Genomic DNA, 19,253 nt, shown 5'->3' with positions numbered 1-19,253 from the left:
GCATTGCATTATTGCATTTGCATAGGTAAGGACTTTGATGTGTTTTCTAATTTATTTTTGCACATGTGAATCTTATGTGAATTTGTTCATTACTATTTTGAGCTTAAATTTATGTCAGTGGAATCTACCTAAGCTTGCACAATCGTAGTTGGCAAATGTCACAACAAAACTCAAAAAAAATTATGCTTCTAAATCGTACACGAATGTTTAAATTTACGTCAATTAAATTCACACAACCTTACACAATTTTAGTTCATGTGATAAAAAAAATCCAGAATTTACGAACCTTACACGAACTAAGATCATATATATACACATGTAAATTAAATTAACATACGTAACTTTCTATGAAGTTATCGTGTGAACTAAGAAGGGGGTGATAACCTCCTTTTTAGTTCCCACACACCAAAATAAAAAAGAAAAACTAGAAGCACACCTTTGCATTATATGCTGCTCCAAGCACACCTTTGTGGTTTTGAAAATGTAATTTCACAAAATATAGTTTGGTCAATTTAGAGTGTTACTAAGAAAAATTAATGCAAAATTACATCTTTAGTACTTTAACATAATTTCAGTTAACATTTTAGTCATTTTTCATGTTTGAATATGAATTTTAAGCTTCAAATTTATAGTTTTTGTTTTGTTCACTCAGTCATAATTATATTTTATGCCCTAAAAAATCATAGATTTAAAGCTCGAAAAATCATATGCAGACAATCAGACATGAATTAAGGATAAAAAGGACAAAAATGGCAAAAAAGAGATAAAGAACTAAATCATTACCTGAAAATAAGTTAAAAGACTAAATATATAATTTTGCAAAAAACCAATAAACATCTTTACTCAAGGTGTTTTCTAAAAATACAAATATATGAGTGACAATGAGTAATTATAGTTCTCACCACTTAAACTTGAGAATAACAATTGAAGAAATTATGTGTTAGCAGCATTCTTAAGAATAAAAAATTGTTTGCGGATAGTTTTTTAAAACTAGGCTTAAATGCAGTTTTACCCCCCCTATTTTGAAAAATGCGGAATTTTACCCCCCCTATTTTAAAATGCGGAATTTTACCCCCCCTATTTTATAATTTGTTGGATTTTGCCCTCCCACCAAAATTTTGCACAAAATCTGCTTCTGAGCCTCAAGTTCAAAGCTACGCACAGAACTCAATTTGGATCAATAATTCACCAAACTGGTACCAAAACGACCGCAATCGAGTTAGATTTCCACAGAATCAAACTCCACTAAATTTGGAGTTACAGAGAGAGATTAATTACTGTTTTAGTGAAGGTCTGTTCAAATTAATTATCGTATGAAACTACTACTGGTATTCTCGTCATTCCTCTCACCCTGTAGCTCATTTTTTAATACTATTTACATGTATGGAAATCTAACGAAATTAACCTTGTTGGCATTTCAATTTCGTCGAATTTGGAGTTACGATGTGTTCGGTAGACGATGTTGAATTTGAAGATCACAAGTAGATTTCTGCAGAATTAGTAATTGGACAGACCTTCACTAAAACGGTAAATAATCTCTCTCTGTAACTCCAAATTTAGTGGGGTTTGATTATGTGGAAAGCTAACTCGATTACGGTCATTTCGGTAGCCATTTGGTGAATTATGGATCCAAATTGAGTTGTATGCGAAGCTTTGAAGTTGTGACTCGAAAGCAGATTTTTTGCAGAATTTTGGGGACATACCTTCACTAAAACGGTAATTAATCTCTCTTTGTAACTCCAAATTCAGTGGGGTTTGATTCTGTGGAAAGCTAACTCGATTGCGGTCATTTCGGTAGCCATTTGGTGAATTATGGATCCAAATTGAGTTGTATGCGAAGCTTTGAAGTTGTGACTCGAAAGCAGATTTTTTGCAGAATTTTGGGGACATACCTTCACTAAAACGGTAATTAATCTCTCTTTGTAACTCCAAATTCAGTGGGGTTTGATTATGTGGAAAGATAACTCGATTACGGTCATTTCGGTATCCTTTTGGTAAATTATTGATCAAAATTGAGTTGTGTGTGAAGCTTTAAAGTTGTGACTCGAAAGCAGATTTTTTGCAGAATTTTGGGGGACATACCTTCACTAAAACGGTAATTAATCTCTCTTTGTAACTCCAAATTCAGTGGGGTTTGATTATGTGGAAAGATAACTCGATTACGGTCATTTCGGTATCCTTTTGGTAAATTATTGATCAAAATTGAGTTGTGTGCGAAGCTTTAAAGTTGTGACTCGAAAGCAGAATTTTAGGGGGGGCAAAATCCAACAAATTATAAAACAGGGGGGTAAAAGTCCGCGTTTTAAAACAGGAGGGGTAAAATTCCGATTTAATCAAAACAGGGGGGGCAAAACTGCATTTAAGCCTTAAAACTAATATGAAAAGGCTGCATTCTCAATCCTACATACAAACCTTGAAATAAATACAATGGCTGAATTTGGTGTTTTTTCAGTTGCTGTTGATTTTAATCTAAACCACAAACACCTGTATTGCATTTTTAGAGGGATAACTTACTATTTAGATGAGTTTAGTTCTAATTGTTGAATAGAAAATAACTTCACTTCCTAGCCTGTGTTTCATTCTGTGATTGATACCGGCCATACGCCAGTTCTAGGTCGCCATGGTTCAAAACGACTGTGCTAAAAAGCACAATCTTGGTGCAATAATACGCTGAGAATGAAGGATCATATTCACCACAGTAGGACAAAATGTGATTAGGCAAAATCAATAGAAACACATACGAAAAAATTAAAACCAACCGGTTAAAGGAGAAAAATCATGTGACTCATTCTTTTAGATGCCCCTTATCATTTGGAAAGCAGATTTGTTATAACACTAATAGTCCTAATCATCTGACCCCTCCTCCATGCAAATTTGGAATGAATCATTCAGGAGTTACGAATCTTATTTTCATATCAAACATTAGACTTGACCACAGAAAGTTACAGACAAATTCATAATTCTTGGAACCAAGAACAAGAGTAACAATAAGCTTCTCAACAGATAGACAGAATTGTACTACCTTGAGAAACTAGATCCACATGCACTGATTTCAAATCATGGTGCAATAAATACACTAGTACTACTATTCAGAAATGCTATACCTTATTCTGCAATCAAGCAAACTATTCTAGTACTGTTTACTACAACATATATCAGGATTCAACAAAACTATTCTCCAGAGCAAACATTCTAAGAGAAGTTCAAACATTCCCACCTGATAGACAACATGCTTCAGCAGCTCTAATAATCACCACTTATTGTTGTACCAGAATACACCTTTTTTCTCGGTACCTTGATCCGGCTCAACATAGACACACTCTCTTGCTTCTCTCCATAATGCCTTGTAAAATGGTGTTTCATCCAACCGATAGTAGTCTCCCAAAATTGGTTTGATTGCCTTGGTAGCCTCCATTGCATGATAATGTGGCATTGTGGAGAATAAGTGATGTGCCACATGAGTGTCTGTAATATTATGGAAGACCTTGTTCAGGATTCCATAATCCCTGTCCACAGTTGCTAAAGCTCCTCTCAACCAGTCCCACTCAGAGGAGTCGTAATGTGGCAATGCAGGATGAGTATGCTGCAAAAATGTAATCAACACCAAGAACCCATTGACTATGAGCAATGGAACTCCATAAACACACACAACCCAGGCAAGCCCTTTGGTCATGGCAAGAAGGTAAAGTCCATAGCATACTGCAAGTATTCCTGCATCTGATACATATATTTGAAGCCGTTCACGATCTGAGTAAATGGGACCATATGGGTCAAAATGACAGGCAAACCTATCATATGGCCTGCCAGAAACATTGAGAGCCAAGTAAAGGGGCCAGCCAAGAGTGAGGGTGATAGTAATTGTGAGGACTCTGCCTAGTGGGTTGTTGCTAAGGTATTTGGAGTACCAGTAGATGCTGGATTTCTGCTTGGGCACAAAAACTTCATCCCGGTCAAGAGAACCAGTGTTGGAATGGTGACGGCGATGGCTGTATTTCCACGAAAAGTAAGGGACTAGAAGAGCAGAGTGGAGGATAAGGCCAACTGTATCATCAAGCCACTGATAGTCACTGAATGCATGGTGGCCACATTCATGTGCAATAACCCAAACACCGGTAAGGATGCAACCTTGAATAGCCCAATAGGCAGGCCAGGCCAAGAAAGAGAAAGGGCTCGGAAGATGCTGGAAGTAATGGGTGGCAACGTAATAGAGTAAGAAGGCTATGGTGAGGTCATACACGACATAGGAGAATGAATGGATCACAGAGCGCTTAAAACAGTGAGGTGGAATGGCCTTCTTGATCTGGCTGAGACTAAATGGAGGTTTTTCAAATGGCACCCGCTTCACAATGTCATTCTCTGACTTCCTGGCCGAAGGAGGAACAGAGGTACGGCCACCAGCTCCCATCTTCAGCAACCTGTTATGATATAAAAATGTATTCTGTTACAACACTTCTCCAAGCATAGAATAAAGGTCAACATATGCAATTTATAGTACAATTCATGGTAACAAGACTAAAATCTTCAATCTAGGATTATCAGCAATATACCATAATGGTCTCAAAACACATACAGAAATAGAATGAACAATGTGTGTCCTTCATAGAAAAATTTCATTAATTAAAAAGGTGTGGTTCTCAAGTGCAATACTATCTGAGACAAAACAATATACGGAATTTGCTAGTGATAGCAAAATTTAACATAATTTTCCCCGTATGTCATGTTATTAAGACGACTGTTTTAACAATATAATAACTACAAAATTCTATGATCAATCCAGGGAGACCCTGTATGATACAAAGTGTCACTTTGTTTCTAATAGAATCCTATCTTATATTCTATCATTTTGGATCCTTCAATCTAATAAAAAAATGACAATTTCTCCATAAGTTATCACTCCCAGCCTTCCAAATTCATGTATGTTAACATTGTCCTTAACACTTACATTAATATCAGCTAATCTATAAGAAATCACATCTTACTCACAATTAATTCCTATGGCCTACACTAATAGATAATTACAAGCTCTTCTTTTAGAATATCATCAAGATATGAATGATATGTTGTATAAAGTTGTTGGCTAAGATTGATGTGTCATAAGAAATTTTACTTTCTCTTAGATAGATGTTGCGTACGGGCTTGAATTTAATATATAATCACAAGTTCTTCTTTTAGAATATCATCAAGATAAGAATGATATGTTGTTAGCTAGTTGTTAACTAGTTATTATTAGCAAAGATGGATGAGTTTTAACAAACATTACTTTCTCTTATTTATGGCAAAATATGTTTACAACAGACACATAATTACAAACATTAGACAATGCATAATTTTCACATAAACTAAGGAAACAAGCAGTATATTATTACAAGACAATTCCTAACCAAGAAATTCAAGAGTCTAGGTCTCTCCCTCTCAAAACCACTCAAAAAATTTCCCATAACCATTTTCTCCTATCCCTTTCTCTATTTATTTATTCCTAAAAATAAACAACATAACTAACATAACCCATAACCATTCCTAATAAGAAGTTTAAAACAATCCAAAGCTCCTTAATCTTAGGAGTTAGTTTATACCTTGTATGTTGTATCTATTTAGAGCTACTTTGGCTCAATGATTAATCAAAAAATTACAATTCTACATTTTTTAGTTTCTCAACAATATTTATGTTTATATACTACTTTTCTAATCCCATTTTTACACTATTTTCTATAAATGAAAAACAAGTTTTTCTACTAAATTCCTATCCTTTATTTACAAAAGTAGATTTAATTATGCATTACTTAGTGTTTGTGTATGTATATATGTTCAGATAATTTATAATAATTATAATTTCTTACTATAGTTTTTATTTAACAATTATTAATTTTAATTTATATTACATTATCTTCAGAAATCCGATTGTTAGAAACCAATGGTGTTAAGAATAGTAACATCAAAAGAAAATATTAACATCCAAACTCCACCGCAAGTAGGGTGTGCATGTACAAGTGCCAATAAAAGCACAAAGCTACCAACAACTTAATAGTGACCTTTTATTTGCCTGTGGCATATATGAATTTGATTTGCCTAGTGGTGGACCAAACTACGGTTTGGCACTTTATTATTTTATTTTAGAATGAATGAACACACACATCATCAACCACGCTAGGGTCCATAATAATGGACAAACTCGCAGGAATAATTTATTGTTTCAAAAACAAACAAATACAGCTAACAAAATCAGAAATAACAAACAAAACAACAAAAACATTGTCGTGGAGATTTTCTGTATTCACAACATCGGACTCCGTATGCCAATTACCATGTGATCCACATAACATAAGCAAGTCAGCAAAATAAGGGTACTGTTGAAGATACCAATCAATTTTTATTTTATTTTTTTATTAAAAAATTTAATGGTTAGAAATTCACTCTTTAAGGTGAAAAGGTGGGAATTTTGAGTTTAAATTAAAAAACTAATTTTTGTAATAAAAAATTAAAAATCATTACTGATAACATAATTGTTCATTTTCATAAAAATTATCATGTTTAATTTCTTAATAAGAAAAAAAGGCCTTCTTGTAACCAAAAAAAAAAAAAACCTTCTATTTTAACCAGAAAATAATCTGGTAGGCAGAGCGTCAAATTTAATATTTTATTGACAAGCAAATTGACAGAGTGTCAAATCTAATTGCTTTTATGACAATGTCAAGTTTTTTTTTTGGTATATGACAATGTCAAGTTTAATTGCTGTTGTTGTGTGACAATCTACGAAGCACGGACACAGACACCGGACACTGACACGTCGACATCAATAAAAATTTGGAAAAATGACATAATTTAGCGCAATCATAAGTGTCGATGTCGGACACAGACACCGAAACGTGTCCGACACGGACACGCCTAATCTGAGGAGTGTCGGTGCTTCCTAGAACAATAATCAGTGGTCCAATTAACAAAAAAAAATATACATATTAAAAATTACCAAAATAAATGCAATGGTCCCTTAGGGACCAAAAGTAACCATAAAAATAATGTAAGAGCATAAATTTTAAATAAAAAATAAAAAATTGTATAATTAGACACCTTAAAAGTTTAAATTTTAAATTTTTTTCAATAAATACCTTTTTTAGTTTTAATGCACTAGTTGGCACACCCTAAAAATAATAATCAATGGTCCTTCATGTAACATCTAAACAAACTTTACACGTGTTTCCTTCGTACAATAGTATATTCTTCACATGACATGGCCCAGATCTTTCACGTGATATTTACTTTCACTATTATAAACATATTCTTATGAAAAATTTAATCATATTTTTCAATAAACAAAAAATAATAATAATATTGATAAAACCGTCCAAAGAAAGATAAATATACCGTCCATGAGCTTAAATGGAAAGGCCTAGATATTTTGTTCTTTCTTTTTTTTTATAAAGTACCTAATACAAAAGTTATTCATCCAATTATTATAACCAAAAAAGTCATTCATCCAATTATTATAAATTCATCCAGTCAAAAAATTTATAGAAAAATCATTCATATAAATATAAAGTTCAATGAATATTATAAAGTAATTCAACTTTATTATTTATATATTATCAAAACAAAGTAAAAAAGTAATTCCACGTTGTAATTAAACTTTTAAGAATAAATAAATGCAAATTATTGAATTGTATAAAATAAAACTAGTTTACACCGAATACTCAACTATGCAAATTGTTTAACTTTCTTAAACAACGTTAAAAATTGCCGTCTTGCAAGGATTATTTCATGTTTTGCACTCAACTTGTATATTAGAGAATCCAAATATACATACCACTATCTAACCAAGTTGTCAAAATCTACTTATAAAAAATTCATTATATCACACTATTGAAGCTGAAGCTTTTTTTTTTTTTGACTCATATTGAAGCTGACACAATAATATTTAAAACAAAAACAATTATTCATTCTCATCACCACACATGCTTTATATGCTTTGAATAAAAAAAAGACTCGTTCTCAACAAATAAGATCCGCAGAAGAAAAAAAAAATACATTGGCAAAATATGAATTAATTAGATATCAACCATGTATTCCGTCTAACCAGACCACTACACTTCACTTTAATTGTATCGGAGGTTCGTGTAAAAATATTTTACACTACGTAGCATGTCTATTAAACTCTGATAAATAAATTAAGGAAAAATAAATGTACCAAAAAAATATATTAAGGAAAACCAAAAATTGTAGGGAGATTGGGCAAAAATCCCTAAAATTACAGTAAATAATACGGGAAAATGATATTTCTGTTTAGATCTGACAGAGAATCGATGAATGTTGAAAGCTGAACACAAAATTAATGCAAATACACGCAGGAAAAAAAGTATAATAATATGTTTTAATTAATCAAATAAGGATCGTGCAATATTGATCGAAGATTATCAAAATCACAAGAATAATTTATGAATAATTAACAATGAATGAATAACTATCGATGCATATGTAATTGAAACGCAGAGATCTAAGAAAATGAACGGAATCGAAAGGAAAGAGCGAGAATGTGTTAGATCTAATAACGATTAATGGAAATGAAGAGATTGAAGATGAAAAAATGAGAGGAAAAAAATACCTGAAGTGAACGTGCAAAGAGAAAAGAGATTTGGTTGTTGAGCGCCGCAGAAATGGTGTGGAGAAGAGGGAGTAAAGGGAGGAGGCAAGGATTGTGTGTGGGAAATAATCGATATTTATTGAGGAACTGACTTAACACTGCACCTTCCCTCTCCTGGGTAGTGGGACCCACTTGCTCATTTTAACGTGTTCTTCGTTCGCTATTTCAGAGACTCTCACTCACATTCACTTCTTTTTTTTTAGTCAAAATATCTTCGGTGGACAAACTTTAGGAGTTGAGATTAATTTTTTTTTTTTTTACGCAAGAGATTAATTTTTTTTTTAAATAATGGAAATTAAACTGTTTTGAGTTGTTCGTCCCACACTAAAATCTCTAACATTCGGTTTTTAGGCGAAGAAACTTCAGTTAAATTTACACAAATATATTTTTTGTCTACTCATTCATATGCCAGAACATCTGTAGAACGAAGTTATGATATCCCTTCTTGTGGGTCAACCAAGAAGTTTACCGGTACTTCTTTCTTCACAAAAATTCTTGCACGCCTAAAAATATAAAAATAAAATACATCTTTGACCGGATCATGCCTATATTTGAAACCTAAAAGTTTCCTACAATGAGATGCATGTTCCCCAAAAGTATTAAGGCACTTTTTACGATAAACAGGACAAACCTCATTCTTATGAAGTAACATAATCATGAGGCGGTACCTAAGGATAGTACAAAACTCTAATGGAAAGATATGTTTGTCTAACCAGTCGATGGGATAGTGATTGTACCTGATCAGAATGTGTGACTGTGCCGGCGCTAAGCTCTTGATGGCCCCTGTTGAAGCGGAGGGGGGTTGTGTAACTGCAGGTGCTCCGATGCTCAAGTCAGTGAGAGTGTGAAGCAGAGGTTTTCTGTGCTAGATAGTACGTACCTTGAGAATGGCAAGGAGTCTTGTATATATAGCCCCTAGCGCTGGGCCAAGGCCCTTGATGACATTAATGGTCATCAAATGGCTGCCGAAAAATGGTTGGAAAGCCTTAATGAGCAGTTAATGTTCATCATTCCAATGAAATGAGCGTTACAGGAAGCGAAGGGATGTGACCGTTGGAATGTCGAGCAATTGTCATGTGTCATCGTATTAAAGTCTGTTCGGTTCTGTTTGCTCGTGATGTTTGGATGTCCGGGCTCATAAGCTCAGTCCAGAGCAGATAACTATGAGAAATCTTGAGCATGTGCTTCTTTCAAACACCCAAAAACGGCTTTTTGCCTAGTGGTCATGTCAAAATCAACTTTCATGTCATGAACAATTTTATCAAAAAGGATACTCGCCAACTTCAAATTAAATAATTTTTATGTTATGCTAAACAATGTTTTGGAGAAATGATTAGAGAAATAAAAATAAAAACATAAATAAAAGTTTTCAAGTAGATTTTTAAAAATAAAAAATAAAAAATCAAGACATTAAATACACCGCTTTCAATATTTAAAAAAATTCAAGACATTAAAAAACTGATATATATATATATATATATATATATATATATATATATATATATATATATATATATATATATATATATATATATATATATATGAGAGGGATCAAATTACATCGGTGTAATATTTGAGTAATGTTACACCGCTAATAACGCTTTAACGAATACAAATTTTACAAAATTCACCGTTGGATTGAAAGCTTATATCGTATCGAATATCCATGTTAAATTTTACAAAAATCTAAAATCGTTTGATATGTTCAAATTCGAAAGTAATTTAGTATGAATAACGAGTTTATCATTCTCAACCCGTTTAAAAAAGTTGTTGGATTTTTGTTTTATATAATATAATTTTAAAGATTTTTATGGGCCCAAAAACTATAAATGTTACTCTCAATTCAATTAACTTTATTAAATTAAGTAACAAATTTGTCTAAAATAAGCTCAACTCGACTTGCAAACACTCCCAATCTCCTATCCTATTAGTAGTTTAGTACTACATACATTTGGTGGACTAAAATGATTCTTTTATCTCTCTGTATTATCACTTAAGCACCATTGTCCACAAATACATACTGTATACTGGTTTTCACCTAAAATGATTCTTTTATCTCTCTTTTATCTCAATTTTGTCTCATGCCCAGCAGACATCGGCTTATGAATGGACATGCCTAATTTGTACGGATATTATAAGAAATTTATTGTGGAGGTATTATTTTCTCATAAATATTTAAGGTTGATGTTTTTTGAGCATAAAGTAATATAATAATAATATTATTATTATATATACGAGTACTTCATTTCTGCCAAAATGTTTATTACATTTAATTATAATAATAGTGTAGGAGTACTTCATTTGTCCCACAATATTTATTACATTTAATAATTTTACACTGACTAAAATAAGGACTTGCTCAAAGAGCCGGAGGTCATCATGAATCTGTGGATTTGAAGAGATAAATAATTAATCATTAGTTGATTTAGTGGTGATTAACGCTATATTTAGTAGAGATGATTATGATTTGATCTCTTGCAATTACAATTAAAAGGGGTTGAAACCACTTGATGACAAAACTGATCCCAATAACATATTAGGTGGTACAGTAAGTTAGATAATGTGGTGAAAACAAAAAAAAATTATAAATGGTTTAAAAAGTTTAGTTCAAGTATAACAATACCACTAGAGTAAATAAACAAATTAACAATCACCATGAGTATCAATTCGAGATGTTGCCATTGTATGTATGAATTTTAGTAATATTTGTTAATTTGTCTACAAACTCATAAAAATGATAAATAAAAAAAGGCTTAAATATGTCATTAGTCCTTGCACTTATATCATATTTTGGTATTTGTCCATGCACTTTTTTTTGTTTGGTTTTGGTCCTCGCACTTTAAAAAATATTTGATTTAGGTCCCTGATGTTTATCAACCGTTAAAAAAATGTGAAAAGTAATAGAGTGTCATGTGGCCAAATCATTTAATGCCACGTGGCACAGTAAAAGAGTTATTTTTTAAATGCAAATAAATAAAATAATTAAATTGATTTATTATTTATTTTATTATTATTAATTTCATCTTCTATATCTCCGCACACACAGAAGGACTTCGCCAAAATCATGACTAAAGGTGGATCGTCACAGAGGTTGCCAAGGAGAGAGGAAGTATGCTGGAAAATTTGAACTATTTAGGTTTAATTCTCAATTTTACTTGCGGTGTCTTCGGCCTCAACCACAAACTGGGTGTTTTGAATAATAGACGGCAGTGACGGTGAGCCGGAGACAGTGTTGTTGTTCAATCTGTGTTTCGGTTAGAAATTATGGTTGAATTTTTGTCTCTTCTACCACATGTGAGGGATTCCAATTGAAGGCTAATCTCATTGACAAATTACCAGGGAGGTGGTAATGAAGGAGCGACGGTGAAGAGTGAAGACATAACCCAGCAGAATTTTTTTCCTTTCTTTTTTAATCTTCCTGTTGCTTGTTATTATTATTATTATTTTTTTATAAGTTGTTATTATTATTAAGTATTAACAAAATAATTATAATAATAAAAAATGAATCATAAATCAATTTAATTATTTTATTTAATTGAATATAAAAATAATCATTTTACAGTGCCACATGGCATGAAATGATTGGGCCACCTGACACTAACTTACTGTTCACATTTTTTTTAATAGTTGACTAACGTCAGGGACCTAAAGCAAATCTTTTTTAAAGTGCAAGGACCAAAACCAAACAAAAAAAAGTGCAGGGACCAATACCAAAATATGATACAAGTACATGGACTAATGACATATTTAAACCATAAAAGAAACAAATGTATGATTTTACTAATTTATCTTTATTAATCATTGGTGTGATTTTTATTAATAAATACAATTTTAAAATTGAAAATTTAAAAGTGAAGTAAATTGTATTAATTAGAGGGTGTAAATAAAAATAGAGTAACTAAAGGTACATCGGAAGACTTCTTCAAAAAAAAAGTTACCTCGGAAGATACAGTACATTATGTACATACATACATGTTTTAAAAATGAGGTGTTGAATGGTTTCTAATATTATTGCTTAAAAAAATATTATTGCTTATTTATGGTATTTAATAGTCTCAGAGCATAATTTAGTTGATTGAAATATTATATATAAAAAATAAGGATTGAAGTTTAAAAGACTTCCATCTTAACAGACACTAACTTTCAATTTATATTGGAAAAATATAAAATTCTCCTCCACTTATATATAATCCCACCGTCCAATTCATCAAAAAACAAAAAACAACTCCAACGCTCAATCTAGTTGTTGCTTCACAAATATGCCACATACACTAAATCCACTGTTACTACACATATTGCTGCATGCTATCATTTCAAAAAGCAACTCATTCTAAGTGTGTGTTTCATGAATGATTTAGATAGTATATTAAAGGTCATGAGTTTGATTCTCAATTCTTTTTTTTGGTAGAAAGTTTGATTCTCAATTCTAATATAAATAATAATAAAAAAAAAAACAACAACTCTCTGTGAGAAGCTCATGTGAGCAACGAAACATAATTTATTTTTGGTATCCCTCCTGTGCTTAGAAGAAAGAGTTTTCACAAATTGAAATTTTGTTGTGAAATAAATAAAATCTAACGAATAATAGTTCTATATGTAAAGTAAACTTGTGTTGTTCTAAAAAAAGGAAAGTAAATTGGGTTCATTGGGAAAAAGGTTTATAGAGATAAGGAAAATGGTGGTTTGAGTCTAAAAAATTTAAAGGTTTAATTTGGCCTTGCTGGGTAAGTAAGAATGGAGAAGATGTTTTCTCTCTATGTTTGTCATGTATCTTCAGGGAAAATTCGGTTAACAGAAATCAAATTTTTGTTCAAGGCAAAAATTTTCGGTTCGTAGCAACCGAAATTTTTATTGAAGGGCAAAAAAGTAAAATCTGGGGAAAGAACCATGAGGGCTAAAGAGAAAAAATCAATGGAGAATGCTTATCGAAAAGGATAGCTAGCTTGTGGGTTAAAGTGTTGGAAAGTAAGCTTTAAAATCAATCTATTTTAATAGAATTTATTTATATATTTAGGTCTTGTTAACATGTGTCCTTAGAACACATACTAATGAACTTAAAATAAAAGTTGTTCTTTATTACGTTTATTTTCCAAAATAATAAAGTCCCTGGTGGGGCTTTGGCCCTCTTTTGAACCTTAAAAAAATCCCTAGAGTAGTTAGTACATTTAACGGAACATTAAATGTGACTTAATCGTGAGATCTTATTAAATATAAAACACTATTTTTAAAGTATATGTAGTAAAACTTTACTATGAAGTGAGATGAGTAAAAACATATAAACCATTATGTTAATAGACCGATGACCACAACTTACGAGTTAATCAAACAACGCCATATCAAGACGACGAACAATACAACGCCACAGTCAGATGACAAAATTACAACAAAAGAAAGCTACTAAAAAACTCAATCTATGTAAAAATCACTTATTTATATTAAAAAGATGTAGATGAATGATTTTGTGTCAAGAATGACCTAAAACCATCTACTCACGAGTTAAGGAAGAAGAAGAAGAAAATTTAAATAATAGTGGGGTGGAAAGGCTAAGAAGAAAGAAGATTGCTTATATCTAGAAAGTTTTGTTTTTAGAATTGGTAGCCAACATCAATCAATCATTAGTTGGTTCAATGATGATTGACGCTGAACTTGGTATGGATGACCACGATTCGATCCCCAACAACTATGATCGGGAGGGGCTGGAACCACTTGATACCAGAACTGAACAAATTCCTTTCTAAGCACAAATGTTAAAGAAGCATAAAAGATCAATAAACATACGTATGGTTAACACTGAATAGGGTGAAATTAGTTAAAACTTTCTCATATTATTCATGGTTTTTTTTTTATTCACAATTAGTGAGAATCGAACTCATAACCTATAACATACTACACAAACCCTTCACCACTAGACTAAACCTAGTGGCTTGAATAATACAATTTTGTCATATTATTCATGGTGAGTAATTGATCCATGGCGATAAATGTACTGTTGAATATTATTCCATAAACTTTTTAATACAGTAATATAGGTAGGAGGTATTGCGAATATGATTGAGTAAAACAGCTTATCAATACCGATATAGACTTTTTGCATGTCTTATCTTATTTTTATTATTAGATCAATAATATGATATTCAATAAAAAATTATAAACTGTTAATTTTAGTGAATCTCAATAACACATCAAATGTTTTTTAATTGTTTTAAAAATTTGTATAGATAAACTATATGATATAAATTTTACAAAATTAACGGTATTAAATTAAAACTCATAAACCGTTAATTTTGATGAGTCTCAATAACATATCAAATAATTTTCAATTTATTTAAAAAAATTAGGGATGATCTATATGATATAAATAAACTTTCAATCCAACTATATATTTTATAAAATTCGTACTAATTATAATAATTTTAGAATTGACCTTAGAAAAAGCCTCCATTTACTTACTTTTAAAAGTTCACATGTTATTATACAAAATTACATACTTCAGCCTCCATCCCTTATTATAAGAAAAAAAATCATTTTTTCTTGTCATAAATTATAAGCAACAACAACTAACTTATTCTCATGAAATTTAATTTTGTCATTTGTTCCATTTTTTAGTATGCTCTAGTGCCCCGGGACACCGTTTATTATATTATATATATTTTTTAATTAGTATAATTTTTTTATGCTTATATATGAAACAAAAGGAGTATACAAGAGGGTTTATGTAGGCATGACATTATATATAATCCATACCTGCGGGTATTCGTCCGCTCCGATTTTGACGGGCAAAAACCTATTTGACTAGGTTCGGGTTTGAGTTTTCCCAGAATTTAAAAGACTAGGGTGGGGTGGGTAGTGGAGACATTGATCCCACCCGAACCCGTTCCACATATATCTAATTACATTTTACCTCTCTTAAATTATAAACCCATAAAAAAAAGTCTTAAATTATATTCATATGTTTGTTTTTATTTTAAAGTTGAGTATTAAACAAAGTTGTTTTCTCTATTTATATTCTTTGTTTAAAAAAATCATGTTGTTGAAACAAAATAGTTTTCAACTTTTACCTCATTTTTTAATAAAATATAACCGTTTTTATACCTAATTGAGCAACAAACCACAAAGTATTAATGAATAAATTAATTAATACATGTAGGAGAAGTTTTTTTTTTTTTTTATGATGAAGAGGGCAAAAGCCCAAGGAGAAGTTTCAATAATAATTGAGAGTAAAACATCAAAATTATGAGATCAAAATTTAAGACACAGTTAAGTTGATTATAACTCATCCAAATAATTGTAAAAAACAAAACTCATCCAAATCAGTTCGATACTCAAATGAATTTATAAGCTAAAATTATTGTATAGGATGTTAAATGAAAAGTACGTCCTGGTCCACGTTCTAAAAAAAAGAAAAATTATATGGTCAAGTTTTTTCATGAAATTTGCGAAAGTGATTCTTCACTGTATATAGCAATGTTCATTTATAAATAAAACATCATATTATTTTTTTTGTCAAATAGTTTAATGGTTATAATTTCATCCTTTAAAATAAATAAGTAGAAAATTCTAAATTTATACTTCAACTCTTATGTATTACAACATCCTACAAATTGAAATATGTTTACGGAGGGTGACATTCTATCATTTCATATCAATTCTAAATGACTTATCAGTATTGATTTAGACCATATATTTATTGACCATTAATAGAAAAATAGACCATTAACCACATACTTTTTTTTAATCAACCACTAACTACATACCTTTTCTGACAATTACAAAATAACCTAACTAAATACTTAAACATAAAAAAAAAAATTAACATAATATCTAGCTTTTTTTGTTGAAAAGAATAGTTAGCGTTGAAGCTACCTAGGTTATTCAAGAAGCAAAATAAAAAAATGAAAGATGCACACAATAGTGGTTTTCACAGTTGCCTCTTCTATTTTCCATCAACAAAATAGTTCCCTCGTTAATTAATGATATAAAAAAAGGTAAATTTTATATCGATTTTTTTTTTCTTTTACAAAACGTAAGTTTGTTATATATTAATTGAATTTTCTTAACTAGTGTCCCGGTGATATTAGTTAGTATTTTTTTATCTCATTGATCAGTATTTTAAAAATAATAACATTAAATGAAGATTAATTAAAAAATTTACCAAATTTTATTTTGTTGGAGGGATATTTAGTCTCATGCAAAGTTTTTGGGTGCTTACTCTTTCAATTTAGGCATAGCTTCTTCTTTGAAAGTTGAACTTATCAAAACTATGACGACTGTTTAGATTGCACAACAGAAGAGTTGTACAAGTTTATAGGTTAGAAACCGATTTTATGTTGGTGGTTCTAACTTTTAAATATGCAAAAGTAATGGTTTTTTGGTCTCTTAGGAATAGATGGGATAATTATTTACATATTGTCTCCATTATTCTTCTTTATTTCTCACATCTTTTATGAAGGAAATCATTGCGAATAAACTTGCTAATATTAATTTAGATTTTCCTTCATACACTTTGTGGTCTCACCTCATCCCATCATAAGGATATACCCTTTAGGAATAGGCTTGAATTACCATATATTTTAAATTTTGTTAAGTTTGTATCTTGAGGTTGGGTCTATTCCCTCTCTATCTTTAAGGGCTTGCTTCTTTTGCAATTTTCCTTTTGTTTAAAAAGTAATAACCATTTTTCATATTTAATTAAGTATCAAACAATAATTGATCAATAGCAATAAACCCCAAAACATCTGTATCGAGCCTAAAATAAAATTGTGGTCGACTCCCCGAGTGGTTATGAGCAACGTGCCCCTAAAGAATCGTCCATGATTGTGTTGTTGTGGATGGCAAACACATGGCAAACACGTGTAAGATGCATAACTCTATTGCCGTTAGAATCTTGCCACGTGTCTTGCATTTGACACGTGTTCATGAAGTAGCTTTGCACCTAAATCTATATAATGGATAAGAGTGCAGTGTGCTCTTAGACATCGAGCAAAGTAAAACAAAACCAAGTTAGAAGAACAAAGAAAAAAAAAAGGAATTTATTAATCTTTGAAGAAGTTGAAAATGCAGGGAGCTAAGAAAGCAGGAGAGACAATTAAGGAAACAGCTGCCAACGTTGGTGCTTCTGCCAAATCTGGTATGGAGAAGACTAAGGCAGCTGTTCAAGAGAAGGTATTCATTTTGTTTGAAATGAAAATATTTCCTTAGATATTGTTAAAAGGATTTAGTTACCAGACATAATTATTAATCATTGTATGCTTTATTTTGGGTACAAATATATGCCTTATTATTAATCTAGTAATAAGTAAAAGGTCAATTAAAATAATTAAAATAATTTCAGCCGTCGATTTAAATTAGACGCCCCGGAGTTCACGCAATTACAAACAGAAAATCCAATTCCATTAGTCCATCAATTGGAAAATATACATTCCACATAAAGTGGATGTTAGAAAGTGATTTAAAGAGTTCACAAGTAGTTTTATTTTTAATGGTTCTGTACAATTACAAGTAGTTTACTTTTTGGAAACTTTCATTTTCAAAGTACTAGTTATGGGTCACTAACATGTGTTGAACTGATTGTGTTTATAACAACAGACCGAGAAGATGACAGCACGTGATCCAGTTCAAAAAGAGATGGCAACCCACAAGAAAGATGCTAAGATGAATCAGGCAGAGTTAGATAAGCTGTCCGCGCGTGAACACAACGCGGCAGTTAAACAGTCTACCACGGCAACGGTGGGGCAAATGGGTCAGCCCCACCATACCACTGAGACTGAAACTGCCACATACTCTACCACTGGAAATTACGGACAGCCCACTGGGGGCCATCAGATGTCAGCACTGCCCGGTCATGGAACCGGACAGCCCATGGGCCATGTCACTGAAGGAGTGGTGGGTTCACACCCAATTGGGACTAATAGAGGCACAGATGGGACCGCTACTGCCCATAATACCCGTGTTGGTGGATATTCCACCGGTGGTACTTATAAGTAATAACTAAATCATTACACACAAAATAAGGTTAAGGAGTGAATTGTTTTCCACTCCAGTCATTGTCTTGTAACTTGTTTGTTTCTCATTTCTTTTCTTTTTTTGGTATGAGCTTGTGGATGTTCCTATTATTAGTGTGTGGAACATTATGTGCTTTGGAGTTGTAATTTTACTTTGTTTCAATAAAAATGTTTTGTAATTTATTTTCTTTAAGAATTATAAATACTCTCCTTCTGATTCTTTTCTTTCTGAAACAAATTCAGAAACAAACCCTCCAAAAAGTTAAATTTATTTTATGTGTATGCTTTATGTTAATTACTCATAATTTTATTTTATCTCTTATAATAAATGAACAAATTTACTTTTATTTAAAACCTCTATAAATTTAAAATTTATTCTATGAATATTTCTATTTTTACTAATTAAAAAAATGGAAGATTTATTTGGGGATATCGATTTAGGAAAAAATTGGTATCAACACTTTAATTCTCAAGGAAAGTGTGCTTTCATAAATAAACTTCATAAATAATATTTCTATAGTTACTAATTAAAAAAATGGAAGATTTATTTGGGGATATCGATTTAGGAAAAAATTGGTATCAACACTTTAATTCTCAAGGAAAGTGTGCTTTCATAAATA

General features: G+C 31.3%; 2 protein-coding genes across 2 annotated transcripts; one reads left to right on the top strand and one right to left on the bottom strand.

Annotated features, from left to right (window-relative positions):
• Positions 1-2,895: 2,895 nt before the first annotated feature.
• Positions 2,896-8,749, bottom strand: LOC123888747 (omega-6 fatty acid desaturase, endoplasmic reticulum isozyme 2). Its single transcript, XM_045937903.1, has 2 exons — positions 8,594-8,749; positions 2,896-4,415 (listed from the first exon to the last, which is right to left on the bottom strand). Exon 2 carries the CDS (start codon positions 4,403-4,405, stop codon positions 3,251-3,253), a length of 1,155 nt encoding a protein of 384 aa, XP_045793859.1. The 5' UTR covers positions 4,406-4,415; positions 8,594-8,749; the 3' UTR covers positions 2,896-3,250.
• Positions 8,750-17,594: 8,845 nt separating this feature from the next.
• On the top strand, positions 17,595-18,815 carry LOC123890208 (18 kDa seed maturation protein-like). The gene is made up of 2 exons (XM_045939774.1): positions 17,595-17,794; positions 18,218-18,815. Exons 1-2 carry the CDS (start codon positions 17,687-17,689, stop codon positions 18,614-18,616), a joined length of 507 nt encoding a protein of 168 aa, XP_045795730.1. The 5' UTR covers positions 17,595-17,686; the 3' UTR covers positions 18,617-18,815.
• The last annotated feature ends 438 nt before the right edge of the window (positions 18,816-19,253 follow it).

The sequence above is a fragment of the Trifolium pratense genome, linkage group LG6, assembly GCF_020283565.1.
Source record: "Trifolium pratense cultivar HEN17-A07 linkage group LG6, ARS_RC_1.1, whole genome shotgun sequence".
NCBI lineage: Eukaryota > Viridiplantae > Streptophyta > Magnoliopsida > Fabales > Fabaceae > Trifolium > Trifolium pratense.
Note: the sequence above shows the minus strand (reverse complement) of the source record. Positions and strands in the feature narration are given on the sequence as shown.

Excerpts from the sequence above, each read along its gene's own strand:
- LOC123890208 (XM_045939774.1), top strand. The coding sequence starts at position 17,687 with ATGCAGGGAGCTAAGAAAGCAGGAGAGACAATTAAGGAAACAGCTGCC. Across the intron at positions 17,795-18,217 it reads AGGCAGCTGTTCAAGAGAAG|ACCGAGAAGATGACAGCACG; the intron begins GTATTCATTTTG and ends TTATAACAACAG.
- LOC123888747 (XM_045937903.1), bottom strand. The coding sequence starts at position 4,405 with ATGGGAGCTGGTGGCCGTACCTCTGTTCCTCCTTCGGCCAGGAAGTCA.